The 24,160-nt window shown below is 35.4% G+C and overlaps 1 protein-coding gene across 5 annotated transcripts; it reads right to left on the bottom strand.

Annotated features, from left to right (window-relative positions):
- Positions 1–1,412: 1,412 nt before the first annotated feature.
- hpcal4 (hippocalcin like 4) lies at positions 1,413–24,160 on the bottom strand. 5 transcript variants are annotated; one of them, XM_046835572.1, is made up of 5 exons: positions 19,105–19,322; positions 6,316–6,466; positions 4,529–4,704; positions 3,970–4,185; positions 1,413–3,886 (listed from the first exon to the last, which is right to left on the bottom strand). In XM_046835572.1, exons 3-5 carry the CDS (start codon positions 4,688–4,690, stop codon positions 3,689–3,691), a joined length of 576 nt encoding a protein of 191 aa, XP_046691528.1. In that variant the 5' UTR covers positions 4,691–4,704; positions 6,316–6,466; positions 19,105–19,322; the 3' UTR covers positions 1,413–3,688. The 5 variants fall into 5 exon arrangements, with proteins under 5 accessions (XP_046691528.1, XP_046691529.1, XP_046691530.1 ...); XM_046835573.1 differs by having other exon boundaries at positions 6,316–6,440; XM_046835574.1 differs by lacking the exons at positions 6,316–6,466; positions 19,105–19,322 and adding an exon at positions 24,058–24,160.

Genomic DNA, 24,160 nt, shown 5'->3' with positions numbered 1-24,160 from the left:
GGTAACCTGCATATGTATGTGTGAAGAGTGTGATCACCTAAGTGTGTGTCTATGTGTGTGTGTGTGTGTGTGTGTGTATGTGTGCGCGTGTGTGTGTGTGTGTGTTTTGTCTTAGTCACAGCTTCACTGCCATGACAACTGCATTCATCATGACATCACTGTCTCTGAGTGAGTCATACTGTGCAGGTGGTGTGTTTTAAAGAAAGACAGAGACAAACAGCAAGACGCAACACTGCATGATGAGATGCATAAGAGTTAATATTAGACATTGTGCCTTTGAACAAACAGGTAGGAATAGATTAGTTTAAACACTGGACCTACTGCAGAAATTCGGTAGACACTCACAATTTTATTCATTTATGTACCAAAAATAACGCGTCTTTGAATGGGGAGCTTTACGATTACAATAGTGAAAAGTAAAATGTGACTAAATTGTAAAAAAAAAAAAAAAGAAAGAATAAAGATATATTACGGTATGATGCAATTGGATCAGAATTATTCCCTTTTACACTTTATATTATGTGATATACATTAACATAACACAATAGCTGTGATATGAATCTAACAGATGCTCATAGTGAATGTGGCAAACTTGTATTTTTTATAATACAAATACTATATTAATTAGGGCTGCAAAAGTAATAAAATTTTAATCATGTCTACGATTTCATCATGTTTGGCTTCCTCAGTTGAGTGATCCATTTCTAATGCCGCTTTTGATATTGTAATGTAATATACACATGGTTATGTAATATAAAAAGTGAAAAGAAAACCCATTTTTGTTGTGGATTAGGATTAGCATAATAATAATTTCAGGACAGATGTAATGTAGCCACTTTAATCTCGTATTGGACAAATTGGTTGATAATAGAGGTTTCAATACTGAGCAATCATATCATTACTAACATTTTAGTTGTTATTGTGCAGCCCAAATATTGATTGTATTACCAGAAATATTACATTTGCAATTTAAACCAACACAATCTTAGTGTCAGAGAAAAGAAGAAAAAGAAAAAGAGCTTATAAAATACAGAACTGTGTTGTAATTTTGGTCCATTATGTTTGTAAGCAGAAAATCCGTTCAACATCAGCCCTCACACTATTTTCCATTGAAAAAAAAGTTCAATATTTTACCACTGAGTGGCAGTATAAAACAAGAAGTATTTACCTCTACTTAGTGCAACAATCTTCTCATAAGTATTGCGGCGTGAATATTGCGGAAATCACAGAATAGACTATACCAGAGGGAAAGAAGCAAAAGACGTTTGTGACAATATTAATACAGTACAATTACGATAGCTTGAAAACAGCTAAGGCTGTACACAGAGGCACAAGAAAAAAGATTAGATGTCATCAGGACTGCAGAGAAAGGCAGCTCTGATTAGATAAAAACCAGTGAGAACCACACCAGCAACAACTAACATCACTTTAATACTCTCAGAACAGTGTGGGCAGCTACTATAACAGAAATATCATAGACTGAGGCATTTGCTTTCCAATGTACACGCATACATTCACCTACACACACACACACACACACACACACACACACGCCTCACCCACGCACACGCACATGTATACATACAAACAACCACAAACATATGGATACACATTTTTGCACATATAAATTCCTCACATTTCCATTTTTTTACACTTTCACACATTAAGACAGATCTATATCCTATACAGAATGTTCTTTTGTGTTTAAACACAAATGCAGCAGTGTTGTAATATGAAAACAGGTCTCATGAAACATTTACATTTCACTAATTACATGTACATAGACTCCAACTCTTAAGGCTAGCAAAATTCTGTTCCGATATGTCAGTGACCCAGAACCAGCATGACACAATAATTATTCTACATTTTGAACCATTGATATTTAAGAATTGATCTGCAGATGAAGACCACCAGTAAATTATCTGCCTCAAACATCCGATAGTAGGTTATGATGGTATATCTAATATCCATCATAATTACAACACTGCACAAGCCTTTATCAGAGCTGGAGATTTAAACAGATACGTTTTACGTGAGGGAAAGTTCTTTGTCTTTAAAATGAGTTTCTGTAGAAGCTTAATTTAAATTTCTGAATAACCTATTAAGTTTATTAAAATAGCCTGTGTGTCGACCATGTCTACAGTGTTGGCAAAATTGTTTTGATTTGTTTGTAGAACTGCTGAGGTTTCAAAAGAGCCAGGACCACTGCCTGTTAATGCAAGCATTTGCCTTTAATCTTGAAAAATTTGGATGAATGAAAACAGAATTAGACAGAAATCAAATTAGATTTCTTATTTGCTAGATTATTGATTAAATTCTTTTTGCTCTCAGCCGTAAAATATGTTGTAGCATAAAGCTAAGCAACAGTAAATACAAAAAATACGAAAATTAGAAATGTGATAAGCAAAAAGATAGCAACAGTTTATAACCATTTTTTTTTATAGATAATCCAAGCAATTGCAATTTTTTCATTAATCACAACACATCTGATTTAATATAAATTATGGCCCTATACTCATTATACAGATACAGCTGCATATAAAATAAAATAGCACTTAATCCAGTAATTAGTAATTAATCCAGTAAACCCTATTATTATTATTATTATTATTATTATTAATATTATTATTATTATTGTCACAAGATAAAACTAAATATATATATATCCACTGTATCCAGTTTAAGCAGACACTCACCTCATGCTTTTAATTAGCTAATTTCATATAAATAAAATAAAGCCAGTGTTTTGTTAATTCCATGCACCCTCCTGCAAATATTTTGTGGCCAAAGTTTGAAGGATAAGATGAACAAAGACTTTTTAAGCACAATATATTAATTTAGAAATCAGTCCTGGGCACAAGTGATGTCTCCAATTAAAAAGCTGTTAGATATCCTTCCTACAAACAACAGATGGCCATTCAAGTTTATTTAGAACCACAAACTGTGAAATTATTATGTGGCTACATCGAATTTTCAGCCAGTGATGGTGGACTTAATACTGCTCCTCATTCATGCTGACACTGCACAACAAAACTGGCTTAATTTCAAATTTAGAATAGCACATACTTGAGATGTACCTTGCAGAAGAGTTCAAGTCTGAAGTTATGTTCGAGGTTTGAATAGTAATGGGGGCAAATTTGGTATTAGATTCTTATTAAGTGCATGTAACTGAACTCTGAATATGGTCCTTTATCTATGGAAGGATTGAAAAAATTTTGTTCACAGGTTAAAAAAAAAAAGCATGTGGGCTATTTGACACTTGACACAAACATTTTAAGGAAACAGAAACCTAAAGAATTTAGAGCTGCCACAATTTTGCTCAATGAATTCGTATGGATTCTATTAAATAAATAAAAATTCCAAAAATCAAGAGCATTAAGTATTAAAATGGTCTAAATATCTTGTAGTTTTAGGCTTGGACCTGAAAATCACAATGGCATGGTATAACTGTCTGATAATCAGTGCAGTTCTCTGCATGACCAAAAAATGCAGGCTTCCATCACTCCATCCTCATTCTCTAAACTGTCCCAAAACCTGATTACTCTCACATTCTACCGTATTGTACTATATGTACACAGTGCTATAATTCTACTCTTACTAACCTACTTTTATCTAAATGTCTGTACATGTTGCTTCATAGCTCCTGCCTTATACCTACACCCTCTCTTGCCAACTTTCCTTTTCTCTCTTACTTCTGCATGTCACATTGCAGCAGAAGGACAATGGAAGGGTCACTTTTGGCCGCCTCTTTGAACTCCTCCAGTGTGATCTCATCATTGTGGTCTTTGTCCATCTTGCTGAAGATTTTGTCCACACGCTGCTGGGGTGTCAAGCCATCTTCGTTCATTCGCATCATAATGACCGTGCCAACCATTTTATAAATTGCCTGAGAAACATAAACAAAAATTGGGGTAATAAAGGTAGTGTCTAAAATATTTTTTTTTTCAAAGTGCATAATTAATGTCTTACCTCTATAATTTCAAGCATCTCCATGCGTGTAATCTTGCCATCTCCATCCAAATCATACATATTGAAGGCCCAGTTGAGTTTCTGCTCAAAGCTTCCTCGAGAGGTGATGGACAAGGCACAGATAAACTCCCTGAAGTCAATTGTGCCATCGCCATTTTTGTCAAAGGTACGAAAGGCATGCTGAGCAAATTTCGAGGCATCACCGTAGGGGAAGAACTGTAACATGCAATAATATCACTATGAGTCATTTTTAGATGACATATTACCTGATGTAATGGTCTGGCAAAAACAGAATCTTAATGTGAGCTCAGAAAGGATTTAAAAGTCTACTCCAGTAAATCAGATTTATGATTAGAATTTTTATGTGTTCTAAATGATGTTCTCAAATAGCAAATTCAAAAGCAAGAAATAACTCAAATAGCACACAATGAAACACTGCAGTCATTCTATTTTATTTATACTGAAGAGAGTAGAAATATCTTTTTTTAATGGACTCATGGTTAAAAGAAAAAAAACATATACCCATTTCTTGGAGGTATTTGTGCAAGAAAAAAATTACCTTGACATAAAGCTGCTGGAACTCCTCCAGATTAAGGATGCCAGAGGGACAGTCCTTCAGGAAGCCTTTATACCACTGCTTCAACTCTGCCTCGTTGAACTCTGTATTCTTGGTCAGGTCATCCAGAACCTCTGGGGCAAGCTTGCTGTTGTGTTTCCCCATGTTTATTAGCCTGTCTATGGACATAAATAGAGAGGTAATGGTGGCTATTAATTTCTGTAGGGTTTTTACGATAGCAAGGGTCACAAAGATTATAGTATGGAAATAACTATTGTTTATTTTTCCTTTCAATTTACTTGACACATTTGGGTCATGCTAATAATTTCTTTAGTTATCTTGTGAAATTTTTGTAAATAATCAATATAATTTAGATTGGCGTTTTCTAGAGCTTTTCTGATTCTTTAGTACCAGACTGCATAAACTTGTGTTACTTTAACCTGGTACTAATATTATGCCTCAAGATGTGACACATATCTGCCCACCTAGGAGCCTGAGATATATTTGGCTAGCCCACATTTCTATGATCGTTAAAAATGGTTATTTGGGTACACATGAAAAATGGGGTGCCACTGTAATGAGTCATTACCTGGACTCTTAGCTTATTAAAGTTGATTAAATATTAAACGGGTCTAAATACTTGACGAGGAGCTATAATGGCTAAATGCATCAGTGGTAATGCACCAGAGCTGCTGGAGCCCAGTCGCCCACAGCACATTTCTCTGCTCATGACAGGAGGCCATTTATGTGTGATCATGATGACTAATATGAAGTAAGCATTTATCTCCATCCCCATTCTTTCACCACTACTTTCTCTATTCTGCTTCCTCTCTCTTAGACCCTTTTTTTTTAAATTCTCAGGTAATTTCTGCTCCCCTAGGCATCACACCCATTCACTGGCTTTAGACAGGAAGCTTTAATTGAACATCTGAGCAGTTAATGAATTTTAAAACTAATGACATAGGATGCATGATAGTTTTCGGACAATGATATTATTCATTTTAAATGCTTTTAAAGAATAAGTACACTTTGGTAGTATGTGCTAGTTTAACACAAGTTTACCTTCCTCTTTTTCTCTATTTACCAAATTAGTACTTTTTTTGGAGCTAGCTTCACAAGACATTATATCATGCACACTATATGCAGTTCTATTCAGGCAAAAAAAAATTACACCCAATTATTTATTAACCGCATTTAGCAGAGTATTGTTTTATACTGTATTGGAGCCATTTCTGTCCACTCATTCTCATCACATGAATTTATTAAATTGGTTGTTGATTGCATTTGCTTATGCATAGCTCTTCCATGTTGCCTTGAAGCGGTTGAAGTATGACTTAAATCTCAATTTTGCCACTGTGTGTTTTTTTGTTTCAATTGGTATCACTGTCTTGTTCCTTGACCCAGACAAGACAAGACAAGATTCAGCTGCCCAACACATGGCCTTACACTTGCCCCCAGTTTGCTTCGGAATAAAGAAAAATCACGGTCAACTAAATTGAGCTATGCTTTATGGTGCCCTATGCTTCTCCTTTACTCTCTCAAGTAATGCAGAGGTTTAAGCAGATGCTTACTTTGCAGGCTTTGTGCTATGCTCATATAGAAGATCCATCTATTTTTATTTTATTAAAATTTGAAAGTTCAAAAAACATTCTGAGCATATGGAGAATTTAATGAAACAACCACCCTGATATTAATTCCCAACTGTCTTGAATATTCAATATTTCTTTAGAAACCTTGTGCTATTGTACTATTATGAACAAATTGTGGATTTTAGATTGTGTGCCAATAACCTTCACAGATGGATAAGCAGCAACAATTGCTTCTTTCACTGAGCTCCTCTTTAGGCCTGGTGATGAAGACCACCAAACTGCCTAGAAGTTCTTTTTTATGGAGGTTAATATATCTTCATTAGCTCCTGAACGCAAATCAGCTTGTTAATTGCTACAGAAACAGAAAGGAAAGGTAATATTACTCACATCCCATTTGCACAATGCCTGATGTGTTTCTAAACAAACAACATTATTGCAATCTGTTAACTGTTCTATATTTTTTAATGATTCAAATTAAAGGACTAAGTGAAGAGCATGTATTTAAAAAAATATATATATTTTTATATACATATAATAAAACATTATTGTGACATTTTCCCCCCAACACCATGTAAGGAAATACTACCAATCAGCTATATGTAATCTTGTTGTGTTTGTATGCTTAAAACAAACCAAAACTAGCTGAATCGATTTCTGGGCAGTTATAGTGAATTATTAGCTGACAAGAGCTGATGTTTCATAAAAAGAATCTAATGCATGATCCTGCATGTCAGAGTCCAGACCGTGTAGGTGATAAAAATGTGAACTAGCATTTATCCCTATTAATCCATCAACTCATCAATTTAAGGCTTTATCAGCTACAGCTAGGGGTTAGACACAGGAAAAACACAAAAAAGAAATATAATAAAACAGAGCAAATCACCCAGTTTCACTCTGCCTAATGCTGAACCAGTTAATCAATTAATCGTATTCCATGTTGTTAGGTTCCCAATATTACAGTAATTTGCTGAAGTCAATGACAACTGTACACTACAGTAGTTGAAGATTCTATTTAAAGGAGTGTGGTACAATTTAAGCACTGCTATAAAGGGAAAGCAATCAGACTTCGCAACTAGAGCTCATCCATCCTGAAGTAGCAGCAAACTTTATTATAAGGACTAGGTAAAGGCTCTAAGCATCCTCTGTGTGCTACTATAAGCTCTACTTGCAGCTTTACTTAGCACCAAAGGGCTTAGATGTGAATTTTAATGTTGTATTACAAAGTGTATATCGAGACATTTTCTTCTATGTCTCCTTCCTTCGGCCTCCTTCCTTCCAATCTGCGATTGCTGTTATTATTTAAAAACGTAAAAATTTTTTTTAGTATTTTTAAAGTCGTCACGGCGCTCGCACTTTTTGGAACTCAGAATAAACAGTCTTTAATAATAAAATCCATAATGATTGGTGAACTAATGTTTGTTAGGGTATAGAAGCCCCCATTCAAGCCCGAGGTCCTAGGCCAGGGGTCTTCAACAAAAATTTCTTGAGGTCCAGTAAATGAACTCTCCTTACCAGCTGAGATCCTGACAATTATATAACTAAAAACACGAATTGATGCTTTTTTCCAGACTAAAGAAATTAGTGTAGACATTGTTATTGGACACATTATAAATGAATAAATAAACAGAGAAATATAATAAATAAAAAATAAGGCTAAAGTGCCTTTGGTTCTGCTGAACTGAGATTACAAATCAAACGTATTGAGTAATAAGTAATACTTCACTGGGTGAAGAAAAAAAAAAAGTGTCTTGTTATGTTTTCCAAAAATCTGATGTATTCTCAGTGAACACTCATATGCTCGTTGTTGACGGCTGAGGGTAAGTTTCTTTAAGGTGTCTATGTTTAGTTTCGTAATGGTATTTAATGTTTCCACTTTTGACAACCGCAGCAGACTCTGAGCAAATGAGTCACACTGGCCTTGTAAAGTTTGATGCAGGAATAATAAATGCGTATTTTTTCCACCCATTCATCTAAAAAAATTCGGTTTTCAGCATCAACTTTCTTTATTTTTGAGAATGGCATTATTTTTCACTCACTGAAAGTTTCATCTGTTTGCGCATCGATCTCTGCTGCCTTCACTGCACGTGCAACTGCACGTCTCTACTGCTTTACTGAGCTGACATTGATGTGCCTGATATAAATTAGATTTTATTAGAAAATAGCATTTGGCATGTATTTATTTCATTATGTGAAAAGGCTTTGCGGTCCGGCTGGATGCATCTTGCAGTCCGGATTCAGACCTGAGTCCGCCAGTTGGCGACCCCTTTAGGCAATTACAATCAAGCTATAGACAAAGGGTGTCAACATTTACGTGCTAACGCAAATTAATTTTAACTTAATGAATTAATTTAAAATGAATAATAATTTTAATAATGCATGATTAATGCAGTGCACATTTCTGTTTGAAAATTTTTATTATGAATATAAATAAGAAATAAAAGAAGCGAGATTAAAACCTTCAACGCAACACACATTTATTCACAACATCCTTTCTTTACTCAGATAAAAAATAAAAAAAATAAAAAAATTACACTCTGATTATGTAATCCATATGAAAGTTAGAGGTACAGTTTTTCCGGTATCACTTCATTAACCATCCGTGTGGAAACATAGAAAACGTTCTGTGTGGTGTTCTGATGATTTACGTAATTTAAAACGCCTTAATTACTTTAAAACATTTACAAGAATGTTTTATCTTCATGCTCTGTGTTGAGTATGGTTTCAGTAATAATTAAAATAAGTTTGCATAAAGCATCTATCTTTGTCCATGGCCATGTTGATTTAATGTAAAAATTTAAAAAGTATTAATTTAATGTACATTTAGAACAGATAGTTTAACAAGATAGTATCTAAGTATAGAGGTTCCTGTTACAGCAGTTTAAAAGTACATAAAGAAACTGTGTTAAAGCAGAAGAGGATAAGGCATGCCTCCTATGTTTTTTTCTGTGAATGTTAGCAAGTGACACGGGAAAATAAGTTTGTCACACAAGCAGCGCTAGAAAAATTAATGAAAATTATGGCAAAACAGACCTGGCAGCACCGCAATTCTCTGCACAGTCCTCGCAGATCCATTCTGCACTCTAGTGTAGAGTGTCATGGACAGATGTGCATCAGTTCTTTTAGAGTGAGTCAACAACTACATGTTTTGTGGTAGTACGTGTTCATTACTAATGAGGTGTTCAAATGATACAAAATTTAAAAAATGGAAACACCTGTCTTAGACCTTTGCTAAAAAAAAAATTAAAAATGTTATTAGGGGAAGGTTTGGACCACTGGTTAAATAATATATTATTCTAATAATAATAATGATATAATTTATACTTACTTTATGTATTTTGTACATGTTCCAAATGTCCTGTGGAATTGGTGGTCAGTCTAGTACCCCTCTAGTGACAAACTATCACTTACATCTTGAAATGTGACATTCAGTCCTTGTTTTCTTTTTTGGGTTTTTTTTATGTTGTTGCAAGTACATGGCATTGACTATTCTAAGAAGCATACCAGGCTGGAAGAATGCCATAAATATATGCACAGTGGGGGTATGGTTCTCCTGTATAAGCTTTTCATGTTTTGGATATAAATATAAGGGCAGAAAGGCAGGTTTTAACATATATAGTATCACCTTAAGCAAGGACCACATTGTTCTATTTAATTAAGTGAACAGTGGCTAAACTTGTAGCTTCCACTTATTAATTGAATGGTGCCAGCTATTGCTTTCATTTATTATTAAATGTATTAACTCGATGAAATTTGGGCTCTATTATTAGAAAAGGTAAGAGGTTGTGCCACAGTAAGGAAAGCAGTAATCTTATTACTGTCATGTTATTTCTTAATTTTCTAGTCTAGTCCAGAAGGTAACATTATACCACTAATTTACATACACCAACCAGTCATAACATTAAAACTGCCAACCTAATATTGTGAATGGCCCCCTTGTCACACCGAAACAGCTCTGAATCGTCAAGACATGGACTCCACAAGGTACTATTGCAAGCCATACTGGTTAAGGAAAGGACTGTTTAGGAATGATTTGTTTTGACTTCAAGCTACTACTATTAGAGACTAATATTTCAACATGATTAAGAACAGAATCCAGAAATGGCAGAGCAAAAGCAAGGCAAAAAGGCAGGGAAGCAAGGGCATGGACAAAAATGAACACAGTTAATATAAGTGTATCATGGATTTACAAAAAAATCTGTGAACTGTGATAAATATGATTTAAAAGTTGATGACAAGCATGTGGGGAAGGAAAATCATATTTAACATAAAACAGTGCAAAAAAAAGAAATTAGGCTTTCTGGGTTTAAGGGTTGATGGTTATATTATTGATTTACTGAAAAGCCACATAAAAACAGGCAGTATGGAGGACTCAAAGAAAGTGTGAACCACAGCAAAGCAGGAATTGGACCAAAGCTCAGGCATTTGAACAGCATTGCAGCCAGTCAAGGTGGTTTGTGAATTGCTTATTTCATCTAGTCAGATGAATAGATACGGAAAATGTTGTAATACTTTGATAAAAAACAACTAATAAACAATTTTCAACACTAAGAACATGCTACAAGAGATCTCCTACAAGAGATCTTCTCTTACAAGAGTTCTCCTTGGTTCTTAATTCTATGTGAAAAATATGACAGTTTATCTAGCTTTCATAGCTTTCCTGGTATTTTTTCCCTTCATTTCTCTCTGATCATTGTCACTCTGATAGATCGATAGACAACAGCTGGCAGGCTGATGTCTTTGACATTCCAGCCACGTCTGTCCCCTCCTTTTAAGAGCTACTGAATGAGATAGAAACTCTGAACTCTGGGACATTGCAGTGGATTAATTCCAACACACAAAGGGGACAGAAAAGATAGAGAGACAGAGAGATGTCAAGAATATAATTTTTTGTCATGTGTGGAGAACAGTGAGCTGGTCACTAAATTTGATTGAAAAACAAAAGTCAGGATAACACAGTTTGGGGACTGTTATAGATTTTAAAAACTGGAGAATGACTTCCTGTAAGTTTTGAAATGGATATACAGGGAGTGCAGAATTATTAGGCAAGTTGTATTCTTGAGGATTAATTTTATTTGAGGATTTAATTTGAACAACAACCATGTTCTCAATGAACACAAAAAACTCATTAATATCAAAGCTGAATATTTTTGGAAGTAGTTTTTAGTTTTAGCTATTTTAGGGGGATATCTGTGTGTGCAGGTGACTATTACTGTGCATAATTATTAGGCAACTTAACAAAAAACAAATTCATACCCATTTCAATTATTTATTTTTACCAGTGAAACCAATATAACATCTCAACATTCACAAATATACATTTCTGACATTCAAAACCAAACAAAACAAATCAGTGACCAATATAGCCACCTTTCTTTGCAAGGACACTCAAAAGCCTGCCATCCATGGATTCTGTCAGTGTTTTGATCTGTTCACCATCAACATTGCAGCAGCAACCACAGCCTCCCAGACACTGTTCAGAGAGGTGTACTGTTTTCCTCCTTGTAAATCGCACATTTGATGATGGACCACAGGTTCTCAATGGGGTTCAGATCAGGTGAACAAGGAGGCCATATCATTAGATTTTCTTCTTTATACCCTTTCTTGCCAGCCACGCTGTGGAGTACTTGGACGTGTGTGATGGAGCATTGTCCTGCATGAAAATCATGTTTTTCTTGAAGGATGCAGACTTCTTCCTGTACCACTGCTTGAAGAAGGTGTCTTCCAGAAACTGGCAGTAGGACTGGGAGTTCAGCTTGACTCCATCCTCAACCCGAAAAGGCCCCACAAGCTCATCTTTGATGATACCAGCCCAAACCAGTACTCCACCTCCACCTTGCTGGCGCCTGAGTCGGACTGGAGCTCTCTGCCCTTTACCAATCCAGCCACGGGCCCATCCATCTGGCCCATCAAGACTCACTCTCATTTCATCAGTCCATAAAACCTTAGAAAATCAGTCTTGAGATATTTCTTGGCCCAGTCTTGACGCTTTCAGCTTGTGTGTCTTGTTCAGTGGTGGTCGACTTTCTGCCTTTCTTACCTTGGCCATGTCTCTGAGTATTGCACACCTTGTGCTTTTGGGCACCCAGTGATGTTGCAGCTCTGAAATATGGCCAAACTGGTGGCAAGTGGCATCTTGGCAGCTGCACGCTTGACTTTTCTCAGTTCACGGGCAGTTATTTTGCGCCTTGGTTTTTCCACACGCTTCTTGCGACCCTGTCGACTATTTTGAATGAAACGCTTGATTGTTCGATGATCACGCTTCAGAAGCTTGGCTATTTTAAGACTGCTGCATCCCTCTGCAATATATCTCACTATTTTTGACTTTTCTGAGCCTGTCAAGTCCTTCTTTTGACCCATTTTGCCAAAGGAAAGGAAGTTGCCTAATAATTATGCACACCTGATATAGGGTGTTGATGTCATTAGACCACACCCCTTCTCATTACAGAGATGCACATCACCTAATATGCTTAATTGGTAGTAGGCTTTCCAGCCTATACAGCTTGGAGTAAGACAACATGCATAACGAGGATGATGTGGTCAAAATACTCATTTGCCTAATAATTCTGCACTCCCTGTATAGGGCAGAGAAAGATTTAAAAGACTCAGTTCACATTTAAATTGCTGCTCTTGCATTTTTAGGAGTTTCCACTATACTATCCATTCTTGTGTTCATGCAGCCAGTTGCATCGCTAGTAGTCCACAAGTTGTCCATAGTGAAAGCAAACTGATTTAGACTATCTTTATTTTATGCTGTGCACTACATTTAAACTCTGATAAACAATAGCAAATCATGTATCAAACCGCTCTTCATCTACTGTACATTTCCAGCTATGCCAAAGCCATTTGTGGCCACATACACTTTCTTTCCTGTCAGCCACAGTGACACTAGTAAATCTTGGGCATTTGTGAGAATAGAATAGAATAGAATAGAATAGAATAGAATAGAATAGAATAGAATAGAATAGAATAGAATTTATTTGTCACATATACATTACAGCACAGTAAAATTATTTCTTTGCATATCCCAGCTTGCTCAAAAGCTGGGGTCCAAGCAAAGGGTTTGCTATGATTTGGTGCCATTAGAGCACAGAGGGTTAGGGGCCTTGCTCAAGGGCCCAAGAGTGGCAGCTTGGCAATACCGGGGCTTAAACCCCCAACCTTTAGCTTGTGTATATTGAAGAAGACAGTCCATTTCCTGCTTTTATGCTGTCGGTTAACTTTACCATGTCTCGAAGAAAGCATGGGTTAGTCCTCTTCCTTCCAAGGTGGCAGCTGTATTATAATAGGGGAGAACTGATAGGTGGATGAATATTGGCAGCTGACTATACTGGAGAGATATGTTTTGTGTAAAAAGATGTGCTTCTTTTTTTTTTGTACACTGACGGCTACAGACTAAGTATTATTGCATGTTTAATCCAGGTCTGTAAACTAGAAGAAGAAGTCTGCATAAACATAACCTGAAAGCTCTGGCTGCTGGAAAAATATACAAACATGTATTCAGTCCACAAAGTAACAATGTTTATTGTGTATTCAGCATGCACTTAATAGCACGTGCATGCTAATTAGCATGTCTATGCATGGAGCAAATTATATATACCCCTTGGGAAAATGAAGTAAAAAGCCTATCTTAATGAAGATTCATGCTGGACTAGTGGAAAAGTGTACTGCTGAAAAACATTGGCAATCAAATAAACTTCAACAACGTTCTATTATTTATGTGTGAATTATTTTGTAAATGGTAGATGTGTATTTTATCAAAAGTAAATGTATTATATTTATTTATTTATTTATTTATTTATTTATTTATTTATTTATTATTATCACATGATTTGCAAAAAACATTTTACAATAATGTTAAGTAATTCAAGACAATAAAAGTAAAATAAGCTTAAATGATAACAGCTAACTTTTCAAGTAAATGAACAAATCTAATGCTACTGCTTCCGAAGACATCCTGTAAAATTCTATGCCTCCAATCTTTGGCTGACAACTTTAGGAAGAACCACATATGGCTGGAAAAGTCAGGTCTTCATACAGTGTACTTGCAGTATATTCAAATAATAACAATATGCAAAACTTCCTAAATAACTTTCCCTTGTATGTTGCTCAATTACAGCCATAACATCCAACAGTGGGCATAAATAATGCAGATGTTGAGCACTAAAGGTCAACCATGCTTATCTAGAGGCATAGAGGCAGATCCATAACTGTCAGGCACCATCATCATCCACTGAAAGTGCTTTTGTGTGCTGCCTGGGGGAGACAGACACAATACAAAAGGGGTTTCTAAATAATACATGAATGGAGCCAGGTGAAAGAATATATTTCTTTTTTTATTATTCTAATAATAATGATAATGGCTGTTAATTGTATATGTGCATTCTCATTCATTTCTATGTCTTCATATCAAAATATTATACACAAAGGGAGTGCACAAAGGCAAGCTAATAGCAATGATTAAACGTTAGATTTTTATGGTTTCAATTTTGTTAAACCAGTAGCCAACAAATAACTTCAACTGACTCCTAACTGAGCACTTTTTTAAGCCAAGTTATTGGAAGACTGCCACAACAGACTCATCACTCATAACCAAACTCATAATCCATGTCTCATTAAGGGAAAACTGCATATGCTGTGTTGGTATTGCCCAGGTCCCAGTGCGCCATTTGAAACTAAAACCTCTGAAACAAGTGCTGTTTCTATAGCAAAATTGTGCTGATTGAATGAGCAATGGAAAATCAGGAAACTCTCTCTAATGATACCACGTCATGATACCAGTACATCTCTACCTCCCATAATGTGCTGAATGCTGCCATTGGTGCTTTCTAATGCAACGGTCTGTTTTAAAAATAATCAGATGAAAAATATCCGCTGGAGATCCATTTAAAACCCTTGTATAATATTTTATACTCTGTTTTATTCGTTGTGCATGAAACTGCATATTGTTCTTATTTTTATCCAACACACGAGAAAAAAAACAAAGCATTCTACACCTGCTCATGAGGATATCCTTGCATCAACAGCACAATCCCCCAAGAGTGACAACCGGTACCGAGGCTTCCTTTAATACCCATAGGACTTGTAGGGTAATGAGGAAAAACTATATGTGTAACACCAACATCAAACATATGTTGTTTGTGGTGAAATGCACATCTTGTGGACATAAATTGGTAGCTGAATGTCAGTCAAAGCAGCTGAACAGTAAAGTATGACTATGTTAACAGCTTGTGCTTTACAATTAGTTAAATTTAATTAACCTAAGGAAGAGCACAATATCCATGATTTCATAACAACTCAGTGAACAGGTGGGTTGCACCTGATGACTAAAATCCCTTCTGGCCAAGATTCAGACACAGGGACCTTGGTAATGTAATTAGGGCTTAGTCCATGTTTAATATTAAAGCCACTACATGTTCATAGTATGAGCGTACTGCATTTGGATTGGATTTCAGATTTTTCTACTACCTTCGCTTAGAGCTCCACATTTCATTGCTATATAAATGTGTCATTTGGTTAACGTCTTTAAAGAAGTATTCGGGTAAAATATGTTTTCCAGACATATTAAGTAATGCTGCTGGTGGAAGTATACAGTATGCAGTATTAAGGATTACTTAATTGATTTGCACAGGATAAGAGATCTCTGTATAAATCACACTTATAGGAGTGTCTGAATGAAGGCTGTCACACCAAATGTTTCTTGCATATTCTGCACTTTCATAATTTTAATATGAAGTGAAAATTGTGTGCATTATCTAAATTTTAGTATGTTGTAGTGGCCACAAAAATCGCACTCAATCATTTTTAGGTCAAATACGTTTACATCCCAGAGTGTCTTTAAACTGAATAGAAAGTAAAAAGATATGAAGGATACAAATTAATCTTTACCTACATGTCAATTTGGAAGGGTTGTGTATTACCTGTGTTTATTAATCATAATCATTGTTTATTAAAAAAACAAAACATTCCATTCATCCATTCCAAATCCAAAGCATGTACAGTCTGTAAAAAACATAGATATATGGATTCTTATCGGACAATATTTCCAGCAATACTCTAGTTATAAATGTGTTATACCTCATACCCATGTAAGACAAGTCAAATCTGCATTGTGCTTCAGTTATAACCATTAGATGCCGAGTGCCTCACCTGAAAGCCTTACAACAATAGCCATCAGCATCAACATCTGGGGCAAGTTCTCTTGAACCTCCCTAGGAGACTACTTAAAGAAAAGGTTCTGATGCTCACAACACTGATTAATGTTGGTCTATCTGAAGAGTCTGTCTACATAAAGCTATCAATGAAATTGTCCATTTCCCAAAATCAATTTATTTCCTGTTAAAGATCAAAATGCTGTAAATAGAAGGGGAGCTAAAAGCCACCCACTGGTTTAGTTGAAATACCACCTGTCTTAGTAGCATTTCAATGGAAAGTCATTCCAGCAGCAAGTGTGGCAAGGATTGTATAATCCTCTTTCTCTGTATTAGCTGTGTCAACCAGTATTTTCCAAATTCTTTCAGATCCAAGTACCATAACATTAGGATGAGCATGAAAAACAATGTATCTGTGATGTCCAAACATGGCCTGTGGCATCATGCAATGACTGAGACTGCTAAATGTGTTTGACTGCATCTTGCTCATTATAGCACTACACTCATTTCTCATTCACATTTAAAATAGCCAACACTGCAAATCAAGCAAAATAAATAAATAAAAAAAACCCAATCTTCAGGTTCTATTAGATGATGGGAACACAACAAGCACCTATGAGAGGGAAGAGAAACAAAAACTGTCCTTTGCTCATTTTTTTCCTTGCATACCTTTTGTTTCTAATGCATTGAGTACCCTTGAGGTGGGTTGATTAGTGGTGCTGAAGAGACAGTGACCGTTTGCAGCTTTTTGAGTTCAGCCATTTTGGAACTGCCATCCATCTCCATGAGAAACAGAACATGTGGGCAATCGATCAAACAGCTCTGTGTTCATGATTTGACACACCTGGCATTGGCTGGCCTCTTTTGTCTGGGACAAAATGGAATACTGAGAGTGGCCATGTGTTTCCTTGATTGGGATTTTTTTTTTGCATGATTAAGTTTCAGCCATGGGTGTAGAAAAATAGGATTTGTGGACAAAGAGGTACGAAGTTCAGGCACCTATCACCTGTCCTCAGTCACCAGGAGCACAGGGTCAGAAAACACTGGTAAAAACAAACTAGCGCATAAAATATCTACTAGGAAAAGGGTGGAAATATGACAGGATTGTGGGAATCATATCATGTACCCAAATCAAGCAGTGTTGTCATTAAGGGGGTTGAAATGCATTTTATAAACCATGGCAAAAACTGTCTTCTCTTATTCGAATTTTACACATCATATAAAAAAAAAAAATCACCTTCCTTTTCCACAACTATTTGACATTTCAACACCATTTCCAAAGCACTTTACTTACTATGATGTGTTGACACTTTATCTTCTGGGAGTTTCTCATGACCAGGGATTGTCTGCCTGGTGAGCATAATACCCATGTTCTTCTTCACTTTCACTCAAGTTATTTATTTACTCCAAATCATTGTCTGCCTGCATGGCTCACACAAAATCATCTTACACCAAACTAACACTGTGATAAAATCAACCAGCATCAGCTTAATAATGAGTGGTGGATAAAAGATTTATTGATCCCACTATACATAGCCTGGACAAGCACTCACAGACTTATGCATGTATCACCATGCACAGGGTACATAAACCATTATCATCAAGACCTATATAGTCTGCTTTCCGAAGTCACAGTCGACAGCTGCAGGTAAACACACAATGGGCCACATCATGGATAGACTCCTGAATATAATCACACTCGAAACAACACAACACTGCAGTCAGGAATTAAACGTGCATTTTAATGATTAGCCTATACAACCATTGCAGCTGCTTCTGGCTTGTTTTGATTGCACAAGAAAGTGGTGTATAAGAAAGGAAACATTTTATTAACAAAGTCCATATAAAATATTGTCTAAACGTTTTATACTGTTTGCCATCAAACTGTTTATCAAAAACTGTAGACCAGTAAACTGTATATCAACAAACTGTATACTAGTAAAACGTATACTAACAAACATATCAACAAACTATATACCAGTAAGCTGTATACCAACACACTGTATACCAGTAAAACCATATACAATTAAACAGTATACCAACAAACTGTATATCAAGTAACTATATATCAACAAACTGTATACCAGCAAACTGTACATCAAACTCTATATCAAAAAAATGTATATCAAAAAACTGTATACCAGTAAACTGTATATCAACAAACTGTATACCAGTATAACGTATACTAACAAACTGTATATCAACAAACTATATACCAGTAAGCTGTATACCAACACACTGTTTACCAGTAAACTGTTTACAATTAAACAGTATACCAACAAACTGTATATCAAGAAACTATATATCAACAAACTGTATACCAGTAAATTGTATATCAAAAAACTGTATACAAACAAACTGTATATCAACAAACTATTCCAGTAAACTGCATGACAGTAAACTCTTTACCAGTAAACTCTTTACCAGCAAACTCTTTACCAGCAAACTCTTTACCAGCAAACTCTTTACCAGTAAACTGCATATAAGTAAATGACAAGTAAAAGAGTATTAGTATTGCCACTTGATCATTTTGCGCAAGAAAAAAGATTGGTGACAACCTGAAGAAAATGAGACATTTATTATACGAAGAAAGTTATAAAATAATACAAGTAATAATAAACAAAAAGTCAAAATACAAGTAAAATAAATCAATTAATTAATTAATTAATTGATTAATAAATTAATTATTATAATTATTACTAAAATGATGATAATAATAATAATAATAATAATAATAATAATAATACAAGTTTTATTATACGGGTGGTCTCCATTAACATCTATTTGTCAAAAGCTCACAAAATTACACACCATCAAAAAAGAGCTAGGATGGATGACTCACCCAAATGTTTGCGGTGAGGTAACGCGGAATTTCGAGCGCGTGTGTGTGTGTGTGTGTGTGTGTGTGTCCGCACAGTGTTTCTGTAGACGGCGAAACGCGTGAACGGCGCTCGGCGGGGAAGTCTGCAGAATCGCGGAGCCGCTCGCGCGCAGTCTTCTCCTTCCAGCTGGGAGCAATGAATGGAGACCGCGCATCTCCCTGGCTACCACATTTGCATGAGCACCGCCCAAAGCCTTCTCTGATTAGACCGACTTCAAAGCTCTGCGATTGGCTAGATCTGATTAGATGAGCTGTGGTGTCAGTCAAACGGGGTTTCCGGAAGCTTCTAAACAGAGCGCCATGTGGATAAACAGGTGTGACACAAGTTAGAGTCGTGTCCGTTTGGGTTAGATATTTGCATGGCACCGGTCTGAGAACAGCCACAAACTAATAATATCATCTATTTAAATTGAAAAGCAGTTATGTAGTTCTTGTAGAACTGTCACCACTGTCAGGCATTAAAGGTCGTGGCCAAGTAACATCAAAAATAACAGATTCAATAACACAGTTAATCACAAGCAAAAAAAGAAATATCCAAGTTCAAGATCCAGTGTTGTGGTGTCGATGGGGGACTTTATTTATGCAGAAACAGTCAGACAGTTCCATGCAATTCAGTTTTATTTGTATAGCACCTTTAACAATGTACATTGTCCCGAAGCAGCTTTGTGGAGATACATAGGTTATAAAATATGGATTTATATGTTAGTGCCTATAAGTTTAACCCTTACAAGTTTATCCTTAATGAGAGAGGCAGTGGCGACAGTGTCAAGGAAAACTCACCGAGATGGTATGAAGAAGAAACCTTGAGAGGAACCACACTCAAAAGGGAATCAGATGGATCCAAAAATAAAGGGGGCAAAAACACTGGTCACTGGTACCTCAGGAGCATTTTTAAATCGACTGATTAAGATAGAGAGTTGCATGGAAGCACCCAAAATAAAATGTTTATATACCTTCCTCTGTAACCTGTGTAACACCCATCTTTTTTATTTTCCAACTATTACCTAATCTGCCAGCAATATCTTTAATTAGCTAGGTCCAATTTAAAATAAACGATGGAATAAAATTATTAGGGCAAAAATGTTTTCAGTAATATCTGATTTACTCAGACCTTAGCCTGTTTATAACCCTCTAACACAGAAATCATCTCAAAACATGAGAATCTATTCTTCGTTTTACTCTTGACATATCACCCCTTCAAATGTTCAGAAGCGGAAGGTACATTGTGACCACTGATACTGCTGATTCTAATTACACATTAATCACTTCTTTGAATAAACTTATTTGCCTGTTGCCTGATTTGCCTACCACAAAAATACATGCCATACATAATAGAAACACATTATAATGCAAAAGGGTACAAAGTAAAAAATACTATAAGGACACAATGATATGACTTTCTGACACAATTTCTGTTTTGTCAGTTTTGGCATTCAAATTAAGTCTAAAATGAACAAATATATTGTATTATTCAAAGTGTGTTTTTTGTTGTTGGTGGTGTTTGCTGGTTGCTGTGTTTTGCTGGTACATATAGAATTTAGAATAAAGCTATTAAAATAAAAACATGGCCTAATAATGATAACAGGTAACAATCTTCTATAATGCACAATGTCACATTTTTAAAATGCAATACATTGCAGCATGAAGCTATATGATTATCATTATTACATCATCATGTCACACTATGATTTACAGTTCCATTCAATTATAATTTCAATGCTCCATTCTGCTTGTTGTTAACAAAGCCCAAAAGCTCTATAGCTTGAGTCGCCCCAGGACAAAACGTGATTTTATTAGTGGATGTAACCGGAACTTTTAGGCTCTAGTGATTGAAATTTGCATCTGTACAAGAAGAGCTTTAAGCTGTGCTTTCATTTTTGTCTCATCCAAATATTTTCAGCTGTTGTTGTTTTGAATAATCTAAACATATGTTTTACATTTTTTTTCTTTTTTTTGTAGAATTAAGAGAAAGGTGTTGATATATTTGTCCTTGGTTATCATACATCTATCTACATCATTTCACTGAGTGTATCTACTTTATTAGGACCAGTTGTACACCCCCAGATTAATGCAGTTATGTAGTGAGTTATTTATGTGGCACCATTACATCATGCAGATTTTGTTCACATCAAACTTCAAAATAGTAAAATAGTCTTGTCCAGTTTGTGTGAGTCTGTGCCCAATGTAGCCCCAGATTTCTGTTCTTGGCTGACAGAAGTGGAACCTGATGTGGTCTTCTGTAGATAGGAGTGTAAATCCAAGACTTTCTGACCATTGAACCTGATCTTCCTAATAATAAATACATGACCTAACGTCATTATCTGCCTGAGACTGATACCAGGATCAATATACTAAAGGATCATCATATTTATCGATGCACAAAGGATTTCTGATCCTCTCTCTGTGGTACGTCACAGTTTTTACTGAACTGTCCTTCGAGGTAGTTAGCACAAGGAAGTGTGTAATTGGTACACAGTCTAACCTTCATGCACATTCTGCAGTAATCTGCTGGATTGGCACTCTTTCACAGAGGGGCAAGGCAGATTAGTAATAAATATAAAAATAATAATTTATATATTGTAAGATGTCAGTGATGTATTTTGTGTCTACTTTTCAGTCAGCTATTTACTTCTTAATATCAGACTGTCTGTTTAAGTTGTATTTTATCCAAAACTCAACAGCTCAATAAATTAGGCCTTTAAATAGCAACTTAAATCTAACCATGAGTTTATTTCTAATTTGATTTGTCACTGGGCAGGAATAAAAAGCTCTATGGTTCGAATACATAGACAGATTCATTAACCTAGTAGTCCTAAAAATGTAAGTGGAATTATTTTGACAGTGAAGGAAACTCTGGCTACAGAATAGTTTGAACACATACATTATATTACATACTCTGAGCATTTTACAGTATTTTATTCTGCATTAAAGTCCTTTGCGTTATAATGGAGCGGTCCTCACTTTGCACATGGTCTTTATCAATAATTCATTCTCACTTCATATAGCACTAGATACAATGGAATTTCTCTTGGTGGATGGGGATCTTGGCCTTGAATGCTGATATTATTCTGTATCCAGACCATCTGTTTTTTGTGGATGCTTCAGCAGTGCCAGATGTTTCACCTGATCATTACTGAATTTCTTTTGTACAGCATCTATGAATTTCAACAGCACAAATGTATTTATTTGATTGCATATTTATGTGAGTGCAAGAGACCAGACAGAATTCACACTTGGACTGTACTGTAATCAGTATTGTGCTATTTACTAAGAAATAGTAACTAGTTACAGTTACTAGTTACTTCATTCAAAAAGTAACTCAATTACTTTGTTGATTATTTACACCAAAAAGTAATGCGTTACTGATAAATGTAACTTTTAACGTTCTTTAATATTCCCATTAATGCCCTTTTATGCGTTATGGTCTATACAAACACAAAACTGACCAGCACAAACTGAATATATCTCAAGGATTTCTGAAATAAACAACGAAACAAGCTGAATAACATATTCAGAATCAAAAACTAAAGTGGCTTCTGCATCATAAAAGCTGTGTTGTGTTGAGCTCTTAAAAATGTTCCTTTCACAGCTTAAGTATAAAAACTATCAACAATGTAGAACAGAACATCAGGTTAGCTTCTAGCTTTTAGCTTCATTGAGGCATGGAGTTTCTGGAGTTGCACTGCACTGCAATCGCAGTACATAGGACCTTTGAACCAGAAAGACACAGCTTACATTTGACTAAAAAGTTTTTGTATTTATACTCAACTGAAGTGAAATAATGAGCATATTTCAACTTTGAGAAACTCGTCTTGCTCTCACCTCGACTCGCCATTACTGCCACACATACTTGAATAAACAGAACACGCCCCCAGTGCGTCTTCTTTGTGTATACAATGGTTGGCATCCATCAATTCCACAATGCTGTAAACAGGTTAGGCTGTAGGCCACACTTCAGCCCAAATTACTTAATTAAAAAAGTAACAGACAACGCACCATATGGTAACAGTAACAGAGTTAATTGATTTTAAAAGTAATGCGTACTAGTAACGCATTATTGCCCAACACTGACTGTAATAGTGTCCGGTAATTTCTTGTTTGTTCATCCATTTTTAGAAATTGTAATTTTGTGTTTTGCTCTGTCGTCAGTTGAAGGTTAATGAGATTCATCTTTGACCTGTTTTAGAGAACTAGTTGATTGTGTTTATCTGATGATTTACAATTAACTGATGATGAGGTGTTTCAGGGGTTAAAACTATTCAGGTAAAACTAGTATAACATATTTTGATCAACAAGACATTACCAACTGATGATGCATTCGCAGTTTGATCAAAGCAACAAGAAATGCTTTTATGATGTGCACAAGGGACTACACAATGTAGAGGTTGAACAAGTAGTTTTGAGAATTTAATTTCTGATCTGAAAAATGCTCCAAAGCAACTGAGAAAAACTGTAAAACCCCAAATATAATGCTAACAATTCTTCATGTTCAATTAAAAGTATTGGCAATATAACACTTTTCATGAATCTTCATCTGTCAGGTTTATTCTCAGGAGAAAATTTTAACATTGTGGCTCCATTTGACCAGTAGCTATTTCCCAAGGTATTTCTTGTTTGGTATTTATTTTATTATTATTATTATTATTATTATTATTATTATTATTATTATTATTATTTGTATTTGTATTTGTATTTGTATTATTTGTATTATGTAAATGTCATTACCTTGCCAACCAGATTCATTAAATTATCAAACTTAATGTCATCAAAGTAACAAAATGAACAATAAAACTTCAGCATACATATCAACAACTTTGCAAGATTACATAAGCAAGGAAGAAAGGCCAAATACCCTGATTTACAATCTTGTTAATGATAATTAGATGATATCAAAGAATAAGCTGGAAACTGTACCTCAGCAAAGTGGTTCCTATCCAAACCAGCCTTGTCAATACTCACTGTTCAAATTCCATACAGAATCATGCACAGTCCCCATCTACAGTATAACAAGCCATGA

The sequence above is a fragment of the Silurus meridionalis genome, chromosome 22 (assembly GCF_014805685.1).
Source record: "Silurus meridionalis isolate SWU-2019-XX chromosome 22, ASM1480568v1, whole genome shotgun sequence".
Lineage (NCBI taxonomy): Eukaryota > Metazoa > Chordata > Actinopteri > Siluriformes > Siluridae > Silurus > Silurus meridionalis.
This window is presented reverse-complemented; position numbering and strand designations above follow the sequence as displayed.